Source organism: Nothobranchius furzeri, chromosome 14, assembly GCF_043380555.1.
Source record: "Nothobranchius furzeri strain GRZ-AD chromosome 14, NfurGRZ-RIMD1, whole genome shotgun sequence".
NCBI classification, from domain to species: domain Eukaryota; kingdom Metazoa; phylum Chordata; class Actinopteri; order Cyprinodontiformes; family Nothobranchiidae; genus Nothobranchius; species Nothobranchius furzeri.
The window spans coordinates 43,180,870-43,198,157 of record NC_091754.1 but is presented as its reverse complement, the minus strand read 5'-3'; the positions used below and the strand labels follow the sequence as shown (position 1 = coordinate 43,198,157).

The 17,288-nt window shown below is 43.6% G+C and overlaps 1 protein-coding gene across 1 annotated transcript in view; it reads right to left on the bottom strand.

The window, feature by feature from the left end:
* Nucleotides 1-8,046: 8,046 nt before the first annotated feature.
* Nucleotides 8,047-17,288, bottom strand: part of cspg4 (chondroitin sulfate proteoglycan 4) — a 116,848-nt gene continuing 107,606 nt past the window's right edge. Inside the window, exon 11 of the mRNA XM_015974450.3 lies at nt 8,047-10,056. Within this exon, the coding sequence (XP_015829936.2) occupies nt 8,279-10,056 (1,778 nt within the window). The 3' untranslated portion in view covers nt 8,047-8,278. The remainder of the gene's footprint in view (nt 10,057-17,288) is intronic.

Here is a 17,288-nt window from a genome sequence, read left to right as displayed (position 1 = left end):
CCCCTGTCTACCAAGATGACCATCTCTAGTTGTAGCATTTTCATCACACCAGATTCCCAGGTTGGTCGCTGATAGTTCCAGCATACAGTGCTGAGACAAAGGTCACTGGCCTATGTGGCACAATCCAAATGAGCCTCTTCAGAGTGCAGTTGAACTTGAGGAAAATATATGACTCTGGAAGAGAGGGGAATATGGCCATTGACACCTCAGATCAGTGCAGTCAAGATTTACTGGTGTTTGGGTAGTCCTGAACGTGTTGTGATGCCCCCACCGTCTCATTGGGTTTTCATTTGTGTTTAATTGTGTTTTTCTTCTGTTGTAGGCAGCTGGTTAAGCAGCCTTGGAGGCACCTGGGCTCAGGGTGTGGTGCTGCCTACAAAGCCTACTGTTTTTCTGCTTTCACTGGGTCTCTCCTGTGTGGTGGAGAGTCCTCACTGGCCATTTTCTGTTCACTAACTTGCTTTAGTAAATCCTTACTTTTGTTAAATAAATCAGTTGTTGAACCCCCACTGCTCTGTTTGGTCTCCTTTCTTATTACAGCCCACCACTTCCAGTCTGGGTTGTAACAATCTGCAGACAGATTTCTGAGTATCTCCTCCTTTGGTACACAGATCCTCACTGAGCCATGTACTGTGAACAAATAGTTTCTCCATGATATTATCCAGCAAGGTCCCGTTTTTGTCAAAACAAGGGTGAGGTAATGAAAAAATAGAAATATTTCATTAAATTAACATTTAAATTATTTATATGCATCATTAAAAAAAACATGTTTTGAAATATATAAAGTGCACCAAACTTGACTCAGTCCATTCAACAATTCTAAATGGACAATTATGTAACTCATCAATTAATTATTTGAAAGGATAATTTGTCAATTAAATACTGAAAAAAATAAACAATTCATTAATGAGGCAAGAACTTTTCTCTCTCTGTCTCTCTCTCTCTCTCTCTCTCTCTGGAAGCCCCACTCTAAGGGAGTTTGCAGTGTATTAGTGAGTCATATATTGTACAACCACAGTCATAAAGTTTTCAATCAGTAGTTTTATTTCAGTATGTATTTTTCCAGTATCACAAAAAATGTAATTTTCTATGGTTAAAACCATCTAGCTTATGTGCACTTTTTAAAACACTGCCCAGCAAACATTCGGACGTTTAATGACAGTTGAACGGTCACAACTGTAAAATACCTGAAATTAAGAAAAATTAACATGACATCTACTGCATTTTCCTTGCCTGGCCTCGAACCCAGATCCTCCGGGGCGAGAGTCACCCGCTCTCCCAACTGAGCTATGCCAGCAACTGCTTGAACAGCAGACTTTTTTGTATAGATAGGTAGAGGGTAAAGTGCGGGGTACACTAACCAATCAGAGGACAGAGAAGATCTGCCACAGGCCACGCCTCCAGAGTGCCAAAACCCTTACAGCCGAGCGAGCAGGAGTCAGAAACCGAGCGCGCAGAGAGGCTGCCGAGCGCGCACAGAGGCTGCCGCGCGCGCACGTTTTCCTCTGCCGTGTGCTCGTTGACAACGCGCGCACGCAGGTTTGTCACTTGTGCACATCCTTGTGCGCTCACAGACACAGTTTGCTCCCTCTCAGTGCACAAATGACCTCTCGCCATGTATATTTCCGCTCGCGAGTCCCGTTCACACGCGCGCTGCCATGTATATTTTCGCTCGCGAGTCCCGTTCACACGCGCGCTGTGGACCCAATGCGCGTGCACGGGTTTTGACACGGGTATGACGCGATATATCTCCACCCCTGGAGCCTTGCCACAGAGGAGCTTTTTAACCACCTCAGTGACCTCAGCACCAGATTTGAGAGGCCAACCCAAAGTCCCCAGACTCTGCTTCCTCACTGGACGACATGTCGGTGGGATTGAGGAGGTCTTCGAAGTATTCTGCCCACCGATCCACAACGTCCTGAGTAGAGGTCAGCAGCACACCGTCCCCACTATAGATAGTGTTGGTAGCGCACTGCTCAGTTGCTCCAATAACACGTTTTTGAGGCCAAATGGGAGGTGGCCACCACCGCCATTTTGACCGTGTCACAGGTTCCGTCAAGCCAAGACAATTCCACAAAAGGGAAGAGAGGTGGAGCTGAGGGTGGGGCTGTAAGGCTGGGATCAACTGACGACACCCGGTCGAACTAGCTACCAGCTAAACAAGCTAAACCAAAGCTAATGCGGAGGTGGGAGCTAAGCTAACGGAGGTAGCAACCTAGCTACAACCGGAGTTAACTGCACAACACCAGAGCTTCTGAGTCAAATTCACAACCCCCCCCCCCACCGCGAGTTGTCATGAGTGTAAACTAGATAATTTAAACAAAAAGCATTTTCTGGTACCAGGCTGTAAACATGTTTATTTCTGCTGTGAAATTGGTATTTTTAACATGGGAGTCAATGAGGATTTGCTCGCTTCTAACACCAGCCCCCAGCAGATGAGGGTGGAACTGCAATTTTTGGTATTTCCGGGTTGGCCTCAATTTTTGAGCCGCATTGTGGGGGCTTGGTTTGCACGCATTCACACACTTGAGTGTAAGCATTTCTGCGCGCGGATCCTCCGGCGGTTTTCCATCAGTATTTCCAGAGCAAAATGGCAGAAAAGTCACAGGTGAGTACTTTAACAAATAGCACTGTTGTACGCCAGTTGATGTTGTAATTAACAGTTAGCATTAGTTTGAACATTTTAACTTGAAGGGAGAGTGTAAAATTCAATGTTTGTATGTAATTATCATGGGTTACTATTCACGAACGATTTTCTGAAAGTCCTGTAGCTACCAGAGTGTGTTATTTATTATTAACTAAAGTCATTGTGTATAAAAGTGGATTAGGACATGTTTCACCAGTCTGTTTAAAACGTTATAATTTCATTTAAAAAAATAGGGATCAATGGCCTAACTAACTAGCAGCAGGAACAGCTGGAATTTTTACATTTAACCATCTCATCGTCTACAAAGTATTATTATTGTCAATTAAATCTATTATATGTCGTAATGTTCCTCATAGGTTAAAGGCATTAATGTTAAATACATTTCTGGTAAATCGGTAAAACTTTGAAATGTTCTGGCGCGCAGCAGGCAGCATGGATGCGGTCCTTCTTGTGCCAGCTAACCAGACGTACTTTTTAAAATTAATTGGGGAAAGTAAAAGTCAAGTGTCGTTATTTTATCGTTCAGTTTATGGTGACAATAGAAAAATACGTGTGATTAGTTGTTACGTGGTATAGCCATCATGTCCACTGAAACTCCGGGTAAACAACTCTGGTTAAACATCACGCCCAATATGTTTTCAACATGTCTTTGTTCGTTTACATCAAATTCGGTCCCACCGCCGTTTTTCTTATCTTTGATGAGGGACAAAAGTTTAAAATACAGAGCAATTACAGCTTTTTAGTTTTTTAAAATCAAAATTAAAAAAATCACTTCTATTTTGTTTTATTGAAAGTAGAACCAGCGATGCACTGATTGTAAAGCTTGTCAACACGTGTTTTGCCTTCTGGTTGTCACTGTTGGCTTGGAGAATCTGTAGCTCCCCATACCCCAAGGACAACTTTACAAACAGAAATGCAGAGGTAAATTAATTTTGTCAGTTTGTGTGTGTCATCGACATATATACTGGACAACCAATGTCTATGTGGAGTTATAAGTTTTTTAGAGAAAATGGGAGGGTCCCACCACTGCCATTTTGGCAGTGTCACACATCACGCTCAGACAAAATGGGAAAAGACGTGGGGCTGTTTTGGTAAGAACAAATGAATCAATGTTCACTAGCTAACGCAAGAAGCTAAGTAGGGGCTCCGGGGTTTCCCACCTGCATGGCTGCTTGGCTTCTATATGAGGCTGTAGTCATGCTGTAGTCACCTGTGGAGCTAAAATATAGACTGTTAAAATACAAGCAGAACGTCAGTCCACTGCAGTCAGAGCCAGGTATGCTGGCCGCACTGAGACTGAACCACTTAGTGTCTGAGGGAAGGTGTGACAGTCTGAGAAATATTTGGTAATGCCCTCAAATGTGTCAAATTCTCATTTGTGAAATTTCGAAGCAGAAGTTGATAAAACAGGAATTACTTCCTCATATAGTCAGTTTCTAACTGACTCCCGATCTGGCCAAATCGCTGAACAAGCATTTTTAAACCATCCTTCTTTTGACCTCAGGTCAAAGCCTCTTCGTAACGCTGCGAGTGATTACAGACACAACGTCTCTTTTAAGAGCCACCAAACAGCCTTAGATGCAAAACAAGCACTCCAGCTTCCTGTTGTCACATGGAGATATCTCATGACTAGACGGGTCGTATCGGAGCGAATCTATGGGTTCTGGTAAAAGAGGTCTATGCCATTGGCAGTGTCTGGCTCGACCTCCTGACCCCCTGGATCTGCACGGGGATCTCCACACAAGGGTGCGTAGACTCGACACAGATTGCGTCGGATGGTTTTATAAACAAATCTCTAGTTTACAAAACAAACAGCCAAATAGATTTCACAACCTAGACGCCACAATCTCTCTCAGACACTCAAGAAAGGTTTTGCTAAAACATCTAGCTCCATTCCAGCATTTCATCCATACCTTGTCTTGTATAATCATTAGTTTAGGAAAACAGAAATAAATTCATTTTTATGAACTAAACTGAGAGTGCCTTGGTCCAGCAGCTGTGTACATCATTTGGGCTCCAGAGGAGCTGCACCACCCCACAAATGATCTTATTGCTGCTGACGGTCTACTATCCATTCTGGTCCTTTGATACAATACCTCATTTCATTCTCCTCCATAGGTTATCCTCCATCTGCATGGTTAACACCCCTCTTCAATCTTTTCACTCTTACCTATCAGGCCGCACTCAGATCATCACTCTCAAATCCTCCTGTTCACAGCCTTCTCGTGTCTCCTCCTGACTGATGCTTTGCACACTCATGGCAAGTTCTTGATGAGAGGTAGTCTTTCAAGACTGTTGGAAAACCATATCAGGTGACTTCCTCTTGAAGCTCATGGACAGAATGCCTAGAGTGTGCAAAGTAGTAATCAGAGCAAAGGGAGGCTTTTTTTTTGGAAGAAAATAGAATATAAAACATGTTTTCAGTTATTTCACCATTTTTGGTTAAGTGCATGACTCCACATATGTTCATTCATAGGTCTGATGCCTTCAGTGAGAATCTACCAATGTAAATGGTCTTGGAAATAAAGACAACACATTGAATGAGAAGGTGTGTCCGAACGTTTGGCCTGCACTGTGTGCACTTTTATTGCAACAATAATCTGTTGAAATAGTAAAAAAAAAGAAAGAAAAAAAAGAACCATCAATGATTTTCTGCAAAATTCAGAAAATGAGGATTAGACAGTCCATCAGCTTAGAAAATAAACAAACGGGATTTATCAGAAAATTGAGATTTTATTAGGCAAATTATGAAACAGCAGAAACATCAGAATACATATGAAAGTATCTCTAAATGCTGTAATTCTTCATAAAGGGTTGTGCGTGGTGATGGTTGTAACCTAATGTTACTGGTCCTTTAAGATGAAAGTTGAAGAGCTTTTTGTTAAGCTACTCTAATAACCCGCTGTTATAATGTAATATCCCAATAATAAGAAATGACCTCGCATTTGTAAAACAGCTGCTTAAAGCTTCCGGTGCACAGATCATTTAAATGGCTCGGAAGAAATGCTCCTGCAGGCAGCTGCTGCAGAGACCAGAGACAATCTTTGATGGATTATCGATAATCAACTAAACAGTCTGTAAGTTTTCAGAAGATTTATTTTCCTTTGGCAAGTTTAGAGAAGAGGTCATGTCCGATGATTTGACGACATTCGACTGTCTGACATGTTTACACAATCACTGTAGTCAAGGCCAGACAGAACTAAATGTTAGATAAAACGGCACATTCATTTAAAAGACAAGAGTGTCTTATTGAACAGAAATCTAAACGTGTTTTTATTCCCACTCTTGTTGACTTTATTTCCTATTTTGTCCCAGTAACGTGATCAGAAATAACGTGACGCCCATTTCACTTGAATCCCGTGACCCACAGCTTTAATGTGCACATCCACACACACACACACACACACACACACACACACACACACACGCACGCACGCACGCACGCACACACACACACACACACAGTCATGCACGCACACACACACACACACACACACAGTCATGCACGCACTCACACACACACACACATACAAACACACACACACAAAATCATGCATGTAAAAGCACGCACACACACACACACACACACAGTCATGCATGCACTCACACACACACACACACACACACATACAAACACACACACACAAAATCATGCATGTACACGCACGCACACACACAGTCATGCACTCACACACACACACACACATACAAACACACACACACAAAATCATGCATGTACACGCACGCACACACACAGTCATGCATGCACTCACACACACACACACACACACAGTCATGCATGCACTCACACACACACACACACACACACACACACACACACAGTCATGCATGCACACACATGCGCACACACACACATCCACAAACACACACACACATACAGTCATGCATGCACGCATGTGTAATAATACCAGCTCAGTGGCTTAGTGGTTGAGTGTCCGCCCTGAGACTGAGAGATCAGAGTTCGATTCCTGGTCAGGTCAGACCAAAGACTTAGAAAAAAATGGGACCCAATACCTCCCTGCTTGACACTCAGCATACCGGGGTTGGATTGGGGGGTTAAACCACCAAATGGTTCCCGAGCGTGGCACATACATTCATGCACACACACACACACACACACACACACAGCCATGCGTGCGCGCGCACACACACACACACACACACACACACACACACACACACACACACACACAGAGCCATGCATGCACACACACACACAAACACACAAGTCTTCATTACCGAGTACCTAAAGGAGGCAGAGCCTGATGTCCACACAGGACACAGGAAGTGAAGGTGGTGTTATGATGGAGGAAGCTATGTTTCATTTGAATTATTTAGGGCATCACTAAAATACAAAACTCTCCCAATAAAACAGGATATTTTAACACTTTTTGTTAATTTGTATCTCTGTTTGCTGCTATAAATAGATAAAAGCATATGGGAGGAAGACAGTCAGAAACACTACAGCTTCAGTATCTGATAAGTGACAATAAGGTAAACACTGATATACAATATGTGAGAAATATATACAGCAAAAAAATAAAAATAAAAAACACTAGAGAAAAACTGATAGCTGACATTTGGGATACTCATAATAAAACGATAAATCTTTTCAATCAACATTTTATACATCCTTCTGGGCTGGGCTCTGAATATGATGTAAAGCCGGCATGTCCAAAGTGCAGCTGAGGGGCCCTTTGTGGCCTTTGGATTAATTTGGTGTGGTCCCCACTGGCCTTTCTGAAATGATTAGTATTGTCTCTCCAGTAGACTGCTAATGTCGATCGATATTCACAATTTTACTAATATTGCTATTTGGGACTTATTTTAAGGAGTACAAATAAAACATAACATAATTCAGCATATTTTAAAAACATTTTTTTCCCTGCAAAACTTGACAATTTTATCCTTGTCCTGAGAAGTTTGGACACCTCTGCTGAAGTGAAAAGTATTTAACACAAGAAGGAAACAGCATGTGATTACATCTATAGTAAGATGAACATAAAGTGGTTTCCATCTCAGTCAGTTTTGCATTTTCAACCTGAACACCCGAGACCTGTAACACAGTGGCGTGTCTAGAAAACTTTTGCTGGACAGGCCAGGTAAATGCACAGATTTGGACAAGAGTGGCAGATGTAAACGGCCCTTAACCTTGAAAAAAAATCTATTTTTGTATTACAAACATTCACTTCATCACTCTATGCATGGCATTACCAAGGGGCCTAAAACAGAAATGGAATACAAATATACTAAATAAACTTTATGATTAAGGTTTGTCTGTGTTATCATAGTAAACACAAAAACAGAGCACCAAAAAAATCTATCTTTTGCAAACACAGCATGTTCATGTCTTCATCTGTGCCCTTTGAAGAGGGAAAACTAAAACTGAAATAAATAGACACGGCATCAGCTTCCGAACAGAATGCACTGCTTCTGTCTTTGCTGGTGGGTGTACCGTGTTTCCAGCCTGGGAATTTGTCCACAGTTCTGAGATCAGTCAGTAAAAGAAGGCATCAGTGATCGGTTTCCTTTTGACTTCTGCGGCAGGAGGTCTTTAATACTGAGAGGAATCATTAGAGGATCCACCTTCATCGTTTCTGCGAGAGAGTTTCAAACCCAGTACTGGTTCTTTTTTGGAGTCGGGTTTGTTGTCCGACAGTGCTGCAACAACTCTGGGTCCGTGTCTTTGGAGTCCATGTTGGACATGGCGATGTTGTTGACTGGGTCGGTTTTACGAAAGGTCTCTGTAGAGGCTACATCGCCATTTTTGGGCTTTGATGCTGCCGTCTGGACATTGTGTTTGCCTGTCTTGCTCTTACGGATCAGATAGTAGGCCAAGATAGCTGCCAGGAGCAGGAGGAGGAGGACCACCATGATTGGGATGAAGATAGACCAGAAACTGCCACGGCGGGAAACATGTGCTTTTCCGTAGGAGCTGGAGCCTGGAGATGATGTGGTGAGGACAGGTCCATCAGTGACCTCAGAGGGAGTCCTCAGCAGGGTGGCTGGATAAACTTCTGATGCAGTATAAGGGCTGGTATAGAATGACAGTACACATTCAGCAGGCGGGACTCCATGAGCCTTTAGCAGGAAGCGAGCTTCATCCTTTTTACGACCACTTTGTGAACCAGAAGCATGGTCTATCTCCATCACTACTCGGCCTTCATCCAGGTCCTTCTGGCTGAATGAGTCCACACGCTGTCCTGCACCTGGACCTCTAGATGTCACAAAACGAGCCCCCTTAGGTTGCTGAAGGACTGTGAACGTGGGGGATACTCTGGTCTTATTGGCCAGTGGAGATGCATCCAGAAGCTTCCTGTCCAGGAGAACAAGAGCTCCCTGAGGTAACAGAGGATCCTGAGCAATGTTGGCTAGAGGCTGGACGGTGATGTTTAGGACAGAGGAGACGTTAGCGGCGCGGCTACGGGCCGTAAATGAAACACTGTCTTGGGGTGAATTGGACTTGACGAAGCGGACACTGACTCGGCCCTCTTTAATCTGTTTCTGGGTGAAAGCAGATGTGGGCTGCCGGTCCACCATGACAGCTGCATACTTTGGTACACTGGTGATTTTGTAAAGGATGTCCTCCTCAGCAGCACCTCCTGTGGTGGCCCTCAACATCTGTTCAGTCACCAGAGTCTCATCATCCCCTTGTTTAACCCTGATCTCAGAGAGCCTGTCGAGATGCAGGGTCCGAGCCAGAACACCAATGTGCAGTGTAAACGGTTCTGTCTGATGTTCTCCATCTGACACAATGAACTCCACATAGTCATTTGCAAGGCTGCCATCGCTGCTGAAGCCCACCTCTCCACGATTGATCATTTCTTGTGTGAATTCAAAAATAGACTCCATAGTGATGAGGTTAACCAGCTTACCGTTGCTAGGTCCTTTAGTCACTCTGAAGAGCACCTCCTCCGGAGGGCTGTCTTCATCGTGAGTGTTTAGATGGTTCTGGGTTAGGGAAATAACAGAGCCTTGGAGAACCTCCAGGAGCATATCTGTGGTGACAAGTTCTGGGAGATCAGAACCTCTTCGTTTGACTGAAATATGGAAGACCTCCTCCAGTATAACAGCATCAGCCGGTGAGGCAACACCTCCACTGTCTGACTTTAGAAAAGCCCTGAAAGGAAAGCTGTCCAAGGCAGCTCCAGAGTCATCATGGAGATAATCCAACTTTCCTTGAGTAACATCTTGCTGTGTGAAATATGGGGCACTGCGAGGCAGGTCCTCTCCATTCAGAATGATCCGGCCGTGATCGGGGAAATGCTTGATCTCAAAAACCACGTCCAGGTCAGCTCTCCGTGGTCCAGGCACACTGGCCAGAAGGTTGGAAGCATCAAGGAATGAATCGTTGATAGTTTTTCTCTGACCCTGCACTATTGCCAGACCTGAGAAGAAACACAAAAACAAATTTATTTTGATAAATTGACCTTAAATGGTCACATTAAGATAAGCATTTGTTGTTTATGTGAAGCTTTTTTCTTTTGTCCTTAGCTGTGGACCATGCTATGACACATGGAGAGAGGGCCGGGGTGGAGGAGAGATGTACAGCAAATCCATTTCATTACCATCCAACTGTATAAATGAAGCACTGTAAAAAAATTATGCATCATATATATATATATATATATATATATATATATATATATATATATATATATATAATAAATACAAGTCAATGGGGCTAAAAACGCTCTTTTAGGTTTTGTGTGAAAATAAGTCCAGGACTACAACGTCATTGAACCAGACACGGAGAAAAACAAAGAGAAAATGGCTGCAAGTTCAGCAAACTTCAAATCCTTCCTTCAGGAGGAAAGAAACACCATAAATCTGGTCATGTGGTAAGTAGTGGCCAAGCTAGTGGGGAGGAGATTATGTGGTGACGTCACATATGCGACGTGCCGATGTCTGGTGTGTAGTCATGCCAACAGCAAACATTTACAATCTAATAAATTTCAAAGTACGTCACTGGCATGGTCAAAACACACATAATTGGTTTTCATTTAAATAGCAGTACAACATTTGTGTGATCCAGGGCATGAGGCAAAACGGGTTAGAATATAGCTCATTTAGCCCCGTTGACTTGCTTTAATTTTTTCGCTCTTCCAGGGACCCATGAGCCGACTGGAAAGGGAGGGGACTTAGGTTTCCTATGGAGCCTTTTATAACAAGAGTCTGACCTTTTAGCCTCATAATTTTGTAGTTTATTTCATGTTTTTAGCAGCAGACCATGGTCTCGTTTCACTTGAAACATTGTCAAATGGAACATTCGATTAATCAGAAGATTCAATAGAATATTCACATACAAAAATATCCAATAGCTGCAGACCTATTTTAAACCTTTAACCGAACAGAAAAACAAGAAGAAACAAAAACACAACCTGCACCAAACCAAGGTACGTCTGAGAAGGGAAAAGTCTATAAGTACAACATGGTGGTGTTGTACTCAAAAAGTTCATTTAACGATCATTCGTGAACTTGTTGTTTATATATATATATATATATATATATATATATATATATATATATATATATATATATATATATATATATTTTTTTTTTGTGAACGTAAACCAAACTCGTACATATTTTGTCTGATGAATAATAAGGTGAGCTCTCATTCTGGTGTGTAAACGGGTTCATGAACAGCACTCTACCATAGTTCGAGAGCTCCAGATTCCACGGAGCTAAAGCCTTAGCTAAACATCCTGTTAACCATACAGTTTATAAAAAGTAGACCACAAAAACGCGACTATCATACACAGTCGCGATCGGCGTGGTGTCTACTCTTCTATGTCTATGCCGTTGAGGACGGATCTCTGTAATGAACAAATCTACACTAATTTGAATAAAAGAAAATGCTTTCTTTTATTACACTGACAAGAATGTCTGAAGATATTTCAGACCCAGCTTTATTGTCAAGTACGTGAGTGAGACTCATGCTACCATGAATCTGCTTTGGTGGTTGTTATTGTGTTTTTTTTTAACCGTATCCTGTCTGGCAGTGAAGCAAACAGAATTGATGTCTGAATGCTGGTAACAAGCCTTACAGATTTACTCTCAGGTGGAGCATCAAAGCGTCTGCTTTTAATGTCACGCCTGATACTTAAAACTTTATTGTTATTGTTTTTGAATGCTTTGTAATACCGACCAGACACTGAGTCAGAGGTGAAAGAGAAAGGAAAAGACAAAAGGTGGGGAGAGAGGGGGGAAGGGGGTGGGGGTGGGGGATTCCACAAAAATAAACAATTTTGCTTCTAGACCTGCAGAAAGAGACAAGAAAAAAAGCAAACATAAATAAATAAATAAATAAAATAGGGGACACAACAACAATACAACAAGATCAAGCTATCACTGCGTCAGCTTGATGAAGAGATATATAATCAACATTGTTTAACTGAACAATCACACGATCATAAATCACAGTGCATTTAGTGGCAACCACAGCCTTAAGACATGTGTTGAATGTGCCCAAGCCGATACTTTTGAGAGCACCATGTGAGCACCTGTGTGTGTACACGCGCTTGTTTATGTAAGGTTTCTCTATAGGAGCATCCAATAGAGAGTGTGAGGGACCACAGATCTACCCCCCAAAGATGTGTAGGAGACGGGGGAGCTCCAAGTCCCAGAGATCCAGGCACTGCCCCAGAACACAGGAACCCCAAGGAGACTGCAACCAGAAAGGCCCCCAGCCCCCTCGAGAGGCACAGAGGATCGCCCCAGGGGGCCACAACCAGCAGCGGCAGAGTCCCGGGAGATATCAGCGGCAAGCCCACAGGCCCGCCCGCAGCCTCCCACCCCCAGCCGGCCGAGCCCGGGACCCAGCAACCCGGGACCCAGGGGCGACCACCCCCGCCGGGGACCCAGCAGACCCCACCAGGCAACCACCGGGATTGATCAGGCAGACGCCAAAAATCTTAAACCCCCTGACCCAGGAGCCACGAACACTCAGGCAGACCAAGGCACCACACCAGGTGTGGCAGGGGGAGGGGAGATGAAGATCTATATCATCAAAAGAAGTCCCAGGAGAGGGGAGGAGTCAAAGGCCCCACCTAACATATACAGTCATACACAAACACAGTCACACACTCCCTCGCTCATGCTCAGACATGCACATACGACCAAAGACTTACAAAAATGCTCACCGGACACCCACTCATGCTCCCCATACACACCCTATTCACTCTGGTCCCGGTACTGCTGCACATTGGGTACAACCATCACCGGTTACCAGAGTTTGACCCTTTCTGCTGGGGTGCTGATGAGCAGGCTCCCCCACTCAACGCTGAGCACAGCAACCCACCACCCCAGACCCCAACCAGACGGCCAGATCTCCCTCCTAGCCTCAAGCCCCAGGAAGCCAAGCAACAACAGAGGTGAGCTAAGACCCCTAATGTCCCTCTGCCTGCTCCAATATAGTGTTGTGTGTTGATCAGGTGTATTCCATGGAATGTGGTGAGCGGCCAGTGCGGGCATTGTCTGGCCAATGCCAGCTGATGCCACCGCACCATTCCGCTTGCACACACAGCCCTCGGTGTCTAAGTGCAGTTTAAAATTGGAAGTGGGCACCGGCATTCGGGAGGAGGCTGAGAAATCCCCCTGCCAAGTGCCGTTGAATGTGCTCACTCCCAAGTCCCTAAGTGTGTGTTTGCGTGGAATGTCGTTGGTGGAAGTGTATAAGGTGCAAATAAAATTGGTGGGCAGGTTGCCACAGGAATGCGGAAATGGGGTCTATACCCACACTCCCTGACTTGTCCACCCCCCAAGGTCCTATGTGCATGTTTGTGTGATGATGTGAGGGAGGAGGCGGAGAGAAATATGAGGGGATGGGGAGGAATGGCTGGTTGGGCTTAGCCCTCCAGGGAGCCAGCTCCCCCACTGGCCCCAATAGGCACCTCTGTTGTCAAATTGCCACCCAGGGCATGGAAACCCCAGCCCATCCTGCCAGGGCCCAAAGCAGCAGCATTACAGAGCCTCACGGAGTCTGAGGGCACCAACCCAGCCCCACCCCAGCAGAATATCTATGCCCATCCCTGCATTTGCACAACTTCCAGAATATATAAGACATAGGACATCCAGGTAAGGTTGGGTCCTCCCCCTCCTGGACCTCCCCCTCCCCTTTGATGGGACAGCAGAGGAGCCAAGGTCTACCCGAGGCCCCTGAAACCGGGCCAGGCACTTCTGCATGTTCCTGCCTTCTTCCCGGCAGCATACATTTCAGGACCCGACCCCCAAGGCCCCGCCCAGATCCCCACACGGGGCCGGCCACCCCCACACCCCAAGCCCCCAGGCCCCCACCCAGACCCGCCCAGGGGCAATGCAGCTGCCAGGCAGTGACCCATGGCCGCCGCCAAGACCTCCAAGGGGCCCCACTCACAACTGCCAGTAGTCCACCCCCGAGGCAACCCAAGCACCTCCAGAGGGGGGCAACGGCCCCCCAGTCCCAGACACCCCCAGTGAACCCACCTCCAGGGAACATCCGGATACTCCAAACTCAGACCCTCCACCCCCCCCCACCCACATCATCCCGCAGGACAACATCAATGGTCCCCCATCATCGCTATGTGATGGAACCGATCAAAGGAGCCCAGAGAGATTGATTTGAAGTGGAAGCAGAGGCTAAATCAAGTGTAATATGATCTAACAAAAGATTTCTATACTGGTTAATGCAGAGAGTTTCTCTATTTTTCCAATTCAAGAGGATAGTTTTCTTAGCGATGCATATGGCAGTCAGAACCACGTAAACCAAAGATGTTTCAATCGGGACATCGTCCAGGTCTCCCAGTAAACAAAGAGAGGGGGAAGTTGGGATATGACATTTCAGACATTTTGACAGATCCTCACATACTCTACCCCAAAATTCCTGGACAGGACCACAGTGCGTGAATGTAACTGTCAGGAATGATGTTTGTGCAGTGTGTACATTAGTCAGATGACACAAACCCCATCTTGAACATCCGATGACCTGTATAGTGTACTCTGTGCAGAATTTTGTACTGAATTAATTGTAAATTGGGGTGTCTGATCATTTTAAAAGTTTTTAAACAAGTTTGGGACCAGAAGTTCTGGTCAAAGCTAACTGAAGATCCACCTCCCATTTTTCAATTGGGATTGCAATTTTATTGTCTATTTTGGACAGTGTCTTATATACTTTAGACAGTAGTTTGGGGGGTTGAGATTATAGAAGTCAAATACCCTTGGTGCTGTTTGTAATTCTATTTTATTGAGCCTAAATTTTTGTTTGACTACAGATTTAATTTGGTGATTTTCTAAAAAGCTATTCTTATCCATTCCAAATTGGGAGACTATTCGATTAAATGGGATGAAGTCCAATCCTTCATATATGTTTTCCAGGTATAGGATTCCTTTATTTTTTCAATCCGGAAGGTTCATCATTTGGTTATTTTGCAAAATGTCAGGATTATTCCAGATAGGTGTGCATCTGCATGGTATTAGTGAAGACTGTCATTTTTAGATACTCCCACCATGCTGTCAGAGAGTTGCTGATACTAATACTTTTGAAGCTTTCATGTTTTCTTATGCTTGAGCTAATAAATGGTAAGTCTGAAAGCTCTATCGTATTGCAAAGTGTCTGTTCTATATCTAACCAGGACTCATCTAGTGGGTTATCTTGAAACCATCTTGGTATATATTGCAGCCTGTTGGCTAAGAAATAATAATAAAAGTTGGGTAGATCCAGTCCTCCTCTGTCTTTGGTCTTCTGAAGCGTTTTTAAGCTAATTCATGGAGGTTTATCCTGCCAAAGGAATTTAGTAAATGAGGAGTTCAAAGATTTAAACCAGTCAGCTGGTGGTTTGTTTGGGATAATCGAGAATAAGTAATTTATTCTGGGTAAGACCATCATTTTAATTGTAGCAACTCTCCCCATGAGTGATATTGGTAAGGATTTCCATCTTGCAAGATCATCTTCCACTTTCTTTAAAAGTGGCATGTAGTTTAGTGTGTTCAGATCTGCCAGCTTGGGAGAGACATTAATTCCCAGGTATGTGATATTCCCTGACTCCAATTGTGTATTAAGCAAATTAACAAAAGAGAAATTAATTGGTAGAACTGTGGATTTTAACCAGTTTATAGAGTAATCTGAAACTCTTGAAAAAGAGTTTATCAGTTCTATTGAATGGGAGAGAGAGGATTGAGAATTCTGGAGAAAGTAAAACATCATCTGCATAAAGACTGATCTTGTGTTCTATTTTCTTACACTCTATCCCTTTAATATCTGTTGTATGCCTAATTGCTGCCGCTAGTGGTTCGATAAAAATAGCAAACAGTGAGGGGGAGAGTGGGCATCCCTGCCTGGTCCCCCTCTGAAGACAGAAGCTAGCTGATATTTGGTCATTTGTCCTGACACGTGCTGTTGGTGAACTGTATAATGTTTTTAGCCAGTTTATGACGAAGTTCCCAAAACCAAATTTATGTAAAGTTGCATATAAAAACTTCCAGTTAACTCTATCAAAAGCCTTTTCTGCATCTAGAGATAATATACTAGTTTCTATGTTTCTACTGTAAGAGAAATCTATCAAATTAAGTAATCTACGCAAGTTTGTGGATGACTGTCTACCCTTAATGAAACCAGTTTGGTCAGGGTGTACTATGAAGGGGGTTACCTTCTCTAATCTTTTTGCCAGGGCTTTACAAATTATTTTGAGATCAACATTAATAAGAGATATTGGGCGATAGCTGGTAGGGTCTTTTCCTGGTTTTAACAAGAGACTAATATTGGCTGAATTCATCTTTGGCTGTAATCTGCATTTCTGAAAAATGTTGGAGCCAGATTGATCCAGAATTCTTTGTAGAACTCTGCTGGAAACCCGTCTGGACCTGGAGCTTTCCTATTAGTCATGGATTTAAGGGATTCCTGGAGCTCAGCTGATGTTAGTGACGAGTCCAGGACTGTAGCTTGGCTGTCTGATAATTTAGAAAGTGTTATCCTGTCAAGGAACTAATTGATCTCGTTATCTGATGGGTTTATCTATGGTGAGTACAAAGTTTGGTAAAAGTCTCTGAAAGTGTTGTTTATTCTTTCAGGGTCATAAACTATATTCCCAGTTGAGTCTTTAACAGCAGATATGGTAGTTTTTTCTTTATCAATTTTTAACTGGCTAGCTAAGAATTTACCTGATTTATTACTATGTTCAAAGTTTTCTATTCGTAGTCTTTGTGCTAAAAATTGTGTCTTTTTGTCAATAATTCCAAGAAGTTCTAATTTAGCTTTACGTAATTTGCTCAGTAACTCTTCTTCTGTGGATATCTCTAAAGACTTAATGATTTCTTCTAACTCATGAATACGTTTGTTTTCTGTCTTTTTCTTATGTGATGAGAAAGAGATTATTTTACCTCTCATCACTGCCTTTCTTGCCTCCCAGAGAATAGATGCTGATGTTCCAGGCAGGTCATTATGTTCTAAATATAAAGCCCACTCCTTTTTAAAAAAATCAATAAAACCTTCATCTTTAAGCAGTGATGTAATAAACCTCCAGTTTTAGCTTGGTGGGATTGTCTTCTTGTTTGCCAGAGTTAAAGAAACCGGAGCATGGTCGCTGACAGCTATGGGGTGTATCTCATTGTCTGAAATGTCAGCCAACAATGAGCTGCTGACTAG